At 53.3% G+C, this 6,856-nt stretch overlaps 1 protein-coding gene across 1 annotated transcript in view; it reads right to left on the reverse strand.

Annotated features, from left to right (window-relative positions):
• Positions 1-1,741: 1,741 nt before the first annotated feature.
• The window catches only part of SIGLEC11 (sialic acid binding Ig like lectin 11), a 19,900-nt gene continuing 14,785 nt past the window's right edge, over positions 1,742-6,856 (reverse strand). Inside the window, exons 5-9 of the mRNA XM_077747142.1 lie at positions 5,914-6,171; positions 5,540-5,827; positions 5,204-5,297; positions 4,827-4,908; positions 1,742-2,459 (exon numbers count right to left, since the gene is read on the reverse strand). Coding sequence (XP_077603268.1) covers positions 2,265-2,459; positions 4,827-4,908; positions 5,204-5,297; positions 5,540-5,827; positions 5,914-6,171 — 917 coding nt within the window. The 3' untranslated portion in view covers positions 1,742-2,264. The remainder of the gene's footprint in view (positions 2,460-4,826; positions 4,909-5,203; positions 5,298-5,539; positions 5,828-5,913; positions 6,172-6,856) is intronic.

Here is a 6,856-nt window from a genome sequence, read left to right on the forward strand (position 1 = left end):
GCCCCGCATCGGGCTCTGTGCTGACTGCCAGCTCAGAGCCTGGAGCCTGTTTCAGTCTGTGACTCCCTCTCTCTCTGACCCTCCCCTGCTCACACTGTCTCTCTCTCTCTCTCTCCTAGAAATAAATTTAAAAAAAAAACATTAAAAAAAAGAAAGAATTGATGAAAAACTTATCTCTTTATATCAATGCTATTCTTCTGTTCTTATTTAATATTTATTTATTTTTGAGAGAGACATAGTGTAAGCATGGGAGGCGCAGAGAGAGAGGGAGACACAAAATCCGAAGCAGGCTTCAGGCTGTCAGCACAGGACCCGACACAGGCTCGAACCCACAAACCGCGAAATCATGACCTGAGCGGAAGTCATACGCTTAACCGACTGAGCCCCCCAGGCACCCCATCAACACTGTTCTTAAAGGAGATATTACTTAGAACAGGAAGAGAATTTCTGACTTGAAATGGGTAGTTCCTGCCTTTCCACGATGACCTTTTCAAAAAGATTTTTATCCCTGAAGAATCTTATTCTTTTACATTAATGTCACTGAACACCAGCACGGGGACAAATGGAGTCATCCTGTATAGTGTTGAAGAAGAGAATAAAAAATGAGAACAAATGCATTTATTTTGTCAGTAGAACCATTTTAAAAAGTTGTTGATCAAGAGACGCAGCAAAGCAAATTGTGCCATGAAAGATGGAATTTGACAGGTCAAATATCTATTTTTATATTTAAGTAATCTCTACACCCAGTGTGGGGCTCCAACCTCGACCTCAAGCTCAAGAGTCACATGTTCCACTGACTGAGCCGACCAGGTGCCCATTGACATATGAAATTGGAAGAGTAGTTGGGGTACCTGTGTGGCTGAGTCGGTTAAGCTTCCGACTTTGGCTCAGGTCATGATCTCATGGTTTGGGACTTCCAGCCCCGCATGGAGCTCTGTGCTGATCGCTCGGAGCCTGGAGCCTGCTTCAGATTCTGTGTCTCTATCTCTGCCCCTTCCCCACCTGTGCTCTGTCTCTCTGTGTCTCTCAAAAATAAATAAAGGTAAAAAAAATTTTTTTTTAATTCGAAGAGCCGTTAACTCTGAAAATACATGTTCCCTGTGTTGGCTCATAATTGAGCGTGTTTTCTCATTAATGTACACAATAGAAGAAATTAAATGGACATCAATGTTAAGAAATAAATTGGATGTGACCATTTAAAAACTATAGTGAAAATTAATAACAAGAAACCGCGCTACAGTGAAGTCGGGGAGAGCTCTAATCCACTACCACTCATAGTCAATTGCAGACCCAACCGGAAGAGGTGGACTTCACCTTGCGTGGAGTTGACCTTGTATGGGGCCTTCCCGGTAGGAGGAGGCGAGGCTTTGTTTATCCCCACCCCACCCCCAATAATTCAGCCAATGAGAAGCCAGTATACTTCCAACTCCCTCGTTTACTCCAATGGACTTTCAGCTTATAACAGCGTTTCCCATTTGCCCCTTTTCTCCATAAAAACCGAGCCTCTTACTCATTCCGCAGACTTGCCTCCGGTTTCCTGCAGCCCGCGTTCCTACGATTGCAATTCCATTTTCTTCCCCCAACAAACCCATTTTTGCTGGCAAGGTAGCTGGCAGTTTTTATCTTAAGGTTAACACATTACAGTGTAAATGAAACAGATCGTAATGGCAAGGAGTCTACAAGAAGAAGAAACTGTTAAGGAGACCCGAAGCATCCGCGGCGTACAAAGAAGGAGGGTATATAACCGTAGACAACGTGTTGTTTATTTCGGAAAACCGGGAATGATTTTCCGTGTGGTGACAATACACGAGTTGGGTTTCCAGAAAGCAGGCCCAGAGTGTTCCAGAGAAACCAGCCCGGGGGCAGAGGCGGGGGCTGGAAGGTGCAGGGGAAGGCGGAGGGGGGGCGCCAGCCGCGTGGGGATCCTCCAGACCAGGTCGGTTGGCCTGGGAAGAGCCGTGACCTCGGGCAAGGTGCTCTCTGCAGGGAAGACCCTTTAAGGTTCTTGCCGCCTTGGCGCTGCGTTAGGTGTGTCGCATCCACGTTACAGAAGGGAGGACTGAGAAGTAAAGTGACTTGCTCCAACTCGGGCCTGTAATTAATTGGTGACAGCGGAAATCTGAGCCCAGCCCTGCCCATCACCACACAGGTGGCCGCCCCTACACCGCGTGGCCAACTATTCACTCAGGAGTTGTCCCTGCGGTCCCCCTTCCTGAGAAGCCCCGAGCCCTCTGGCCTGCTGTTGCAGGAGCTGGCCGGAGGCGTCACTTGCAGATTTTGATCTCTGAATACTCCGTGGTGCTGGTGGCCTCCAGGTCCTGAGGAGCGGTCCAGGGCTTCAGGCCATGGAAGGTGAGAGAAGCATAGTGGGGTTCCTTTTCCTCCTCCAAAGGGGGAGCGTCCCCGGCTGGGGACGGGTGGTCTAGAGGGGTCCCTGACAGATGCTCATGCTGCGAACCCTGAGTGGAGGGGAAAGAGGGGGATCAAATTAGGATAACGGGAGCTGGCAGACAGCCAGGGGGATGCACGAGCAAGCCTGGACACTGAGCACTTAGTCTTTTATCTATTCATTCCACAAACACTGACTGAGCCCCCATGAATTCATTCATTCTTTCAATACAGATTTGAGAGTAAGAATGCCTCGCCCTTGGTAATCAATTGCCAGGCTCCTAGATTCCTCACCAAAGCCATCAGGGAGGCACTATTAGCCCCATTCATGAGGGGGAGAAACGGAGGCTAAGTAAATATCCCCAAATCACACATTTAGTTGTGGGTAGGGTCAGGTCTCTCTGGCCCCAGTGCCTGTCACCTTATGGAACAGCTGCGCTGTGTCGGACCCTGGATATTCAATAGGGAACAAGGCAGACATCATCCACTACCTCCCACTAGCTTGCAATGGGGGATGCCGACATTAAAGTAGTAGTCAGTGGGGCGCCTGGGTGGCTCAGTCGGTTGAGCATCCGACTTCCGCTCAGGTCACGATCTCACGGTTCGTGGGTTCGAGCTCCACGTCAGACTCTCTGTTGACAGCTAGCTCAGAGCCTGGAGCCTGCTTCACATTCTGTGTCTTCCTCTCTCTCTGACCCNCTATAAATAATATAGTTTTTTAAAAACTATAAAGTACTTTTATAAAAGTACTATAATTTAAAAAAACTTCACATAGTAGTCAATTATACTACTATATATGGTATATAGTAGTCAATTATACCTCTATCTAATAGCAAATTGGGATAGGATGCACAGGAATGGGGTGGGTGGTGTGGGAAGGACAGGAATTTGCTAAGAACTGAACTGCCCTCAGGGACCACCCCGAATCTCAGGAGTATAGGCGAACACTGTAACAAAATTGTAGCATGAACATTAAAATCAATGTTGGGATGCCTGGGTGGCTCAGTTTAGTGTCTGACTTTTTTTTTTTTTAATGTTTATTCATTTTTGAGAGGGACAGAATGAATGGGGGAGGGCCAGAGAGCAACGGAGACACAGAATCCAAAGCAGGCTCCAGGCTCTGTGCAGGGCTCGAACTCATGAACAGTGAGATCATGACCTGAGCAAAAGTCATATGCTTAACTGACTGAGCCACCCAGGCGCCCTTGAGCATCTGACTCTTGATCTTGGCTCAGGTCATGATGATCTCATGGTTTGTGGGATCGAGCCCTGCGTTTGATTCTGCACTTACAGTTCAGATCCTGCTTGGGATTTTCTGTCTCCCCACCCCTTCTGCCCCTCCCCCACTTGCAGTTGGTCTCTCTCAAAATAAATAACGCATTTTTTAAATCAAAGGGTATTTATTGTGCACTAAAGCATTCACCACGCCCATAGAAAGCTTTGACCCTTTGGCCCAGTACCTGGATTGGAATCTCTAAGCCACTGGAATGTCCTGCCTGATAGAAATGTCTCTCTGGGCCCCTGGACCCTTTGGCCACACCAGACAGTTTATGTTAATGTGATTTATGGGTGAGGCTTGGGCCACACAGTATCAGCTTGACCTCTATCTAGAGGGGCTGGAGACCAAGTAAGAAAGGCTAGTCATACAGCGGCTCCAAGCCTATGTGATCAACCCTCCGATAGAAACCCTAGACCTGAGGCCGGGGTGGGCGTCCCTGGGGGGCCGGACCCACCCACTGACCCACGTCTCTTATCCCACACCATTGCTGGGGAAAATAAGCTGTCTTTGAGGCTCCACTGAGAGAAAGAGCTGGGAGGTCCATGCTCCGAATTTCCCCGGACTCTCCCCTTGGCTGTTTTATTATTTTTTAATATTTTATTTACTTTTTGAGAAAGAGAGAGAGCACAGGCAGGCAAGGGCAGAGAGAGAGGAAGACAGAGGATCCAAAGCCGGCTCTGTGCTGACAGTAGTGAGCCCGATGCAGGGCTCGAGCTCACCAACTGTGAGATCATGACCTGAGCCGAAGTCAGACACTTAACTGACTGAGCCCCCCAGGCGCCCCTCCCCTCGGCTGCTTTAAGCTGTACCTTTTCCCGGGAATAAACTAACCAGGCGTCTAACAGATTTCTGTGAGTTCTGAGTCCTTCCGGTGACTTACTGAACCCGAGAGTGTCATGGGGACCCCTGAACTTTGTAGTAGATGATAATCATTTGGGGAGTGGGGTCTCCCTGGCATCCTGTGTTAGGGAGGAGAGAGAGGAAGGAGGGGCAAGCGACTCCCAGGTCACTGGACTGGGTGACTGAGTTGATGAGGACCCGAAAGCAAAAGCCTGTGTGGGCCATGATGACCATCTAAGTCATCTAGAAGGGTGTGGCTGTGGCCACTGCAGGGTGGTGGCCACATGGGACCCCGATGGACAGAGGGCTCAACACTCACCCGGGAGATGGGACCCAAGGTGCAGACAGCTTCCTTGCGACCAGCAGCTGTCTCTGGTGCCTGCTTCCTGCAGGTCTTCACTCTGAGGGGGAGGCAGGGACCTGTCAGCAGCCCGGCTGACTCAGAGCTAGGAGTGAGCTGCTGTCCCCTGCTTACGAGGCTGGCAAGGCTGGGCACGGCTGGAGGAGAGGACGCACGGAGCCCGTCGACCCATGAGGACAGGTGTGATCAGGACAGGCGTGATCAGGGTGGCACTGCCCCAGTGCCCAAATCTTACAGCCTGGCCACCATCCGGGCTCCTCCAGCTGGGGCCGCCTGGGACCCTAGGACGCGGACCCCATCCAACCCACAACCCCCCCCCCAGGGACAACACTCACGTGAAGATGAGGCAAGCACAGAGACTGAGCAGGCCAGCGACACCAGCACCCCCGACGGCCCCCAGCACGAATTTTCCCCCAAGCGGAGGCCTCCCTGCAGAGGAGTGGGGTTTCGGGTGACCCCCCTCCAAGCCCCAGGACCCTTGTGCACAGGCTTCCCCGCAGACTTGGGCTCTCGTGCACTTTATCCCCCAACCAGCAGAAAACCTGGACTCTGCCCCCGCAGACTTCCTCCTCTCTCTCACCCCTTCCCATCCAGACCCCAGCCCCACCCCCACCCAGATCGTCTTTTCTAGGACGCCTTTCTCTGCCCCACCTTCCCCGACGCCCCCAGACCTGGCAGCAGCACCAGGACGGTGGCGCTCTGGGCCCCGTGTGCGTTCCGGGCCTCGCAGCTGAGTCTGAGGTCGGAGCCCAGAGGCCCAGTGAGGTTCAAGGTGCTGTTGGCCCAGGGCCCCGCGGAGCTGGAGGTGACGGTCAAGGAGGCGTTGCTGCCGTTCCCCTCCAGCAGCCCCTCCCCCAGCCGCCAGCGCAGGGTGGGGGCCGGCCGGGCTGCGGAGGAGCAGGTGCAGCGCAGCCCCTCGCCCTCCCAGGAGCAGGAGGGGCTGAGCCGCCGCGGCGGGTCTGCGGGGTGGGGGGAGGGGCGGGGTCAGCGGCGCCTCTGCTCCCCAGGCCCCGGGCGTCCCGCCCCCGGGGGTCCCCGCACTCACAGACCACAGAGAGATGCAGGGAGGCCCTCAGGGAGCCCCGAGGGTGTTGAGCTCGACAGGTGAATTCGCCTTCGTGGCCCAACTCCACTCGGGGCAGCTCCAGGACCCCCGGCCTCCAGGGCTGGGAGGGGCTCAGAGTCCCGCTCCCCTGGGCCCAGCTCAGTGTGGCCGGAGGGTTGCTGTCGGTGACACAGACCAGGAGCAGAGATTCCCCTTTCAGGACAGGAAGAGAGGAGCCGTTCCCCAGGTACTTCAGTTCTGGGGGAGAGAGAGAGAAAGAGGGGAAGCGTGAGCACCCCTAGTCCGGGCCTGAGGCTCCGAAGCCCCCTTGCTATTTCTCTCTCCTCTCCATTTTTCCTAAGTTGGGAAGGGATCTCCACAGGTAGTTTTTTTTTTTTAATGTTTATTTATTTTTAAGAAAAAGAGAGAGAGAGACAGCGTGAGCAGGGGAGGAGCAGAGAGAGAGGGAGACACAGGATGCGAAGCAGGCTCCGGGCTCTGAGCCGTCAGCACAGAGCCTGACGTGGGGCTCGAACCCATGAACCGTGAGATCATGACCTGAGGGGAAGTCATGACCTGAGCAGAAGTCTGCTGCTTGACCGACTGAGCCCCCCAGACACCCGTTCACAGGTAGAGGAGCTGACAGCAAGGGACCTGCTTGGGACTCTCTCTCCTCTGTCTTCTCCTCGCCGGCCCTCGCATGCGCTTGCTGGATTGCACATTCTCTCTTAGAACAAATAAATAGGGGCGCCTGGGTGGCTTAGTCGGTTGAGCGTCCGACTTTCGCTTAGGTCATGATCTCGCGGTGTGGGTTCGAGACCCGCGTCGGGCTCTGTGCTGACTGCCGGCTCAGAGCCTGGGGCCTGTTTCAGTCTGTGACTCCCTCTCTCTCTGACCCTCCCCTGCTCACGCTGTCTCTCTCTCTCTCCTAGAAATAAAAAAA

This window comes from Crocuta crocuta, unplaced genomic scaffold (assembly GCF_008692635.1).
Source record: "Crocuta crocuta isolate KB4526 unplaced genomic scaffold, BGI_CrCroc_1.0 scaffold334, whole genome shotgun sequence".
NCBI lineage: Eukaryota > Metazoa > Chordata > Mammalia > Carnivora > Hyaenidae > Crocuta > Crocuta crocuta.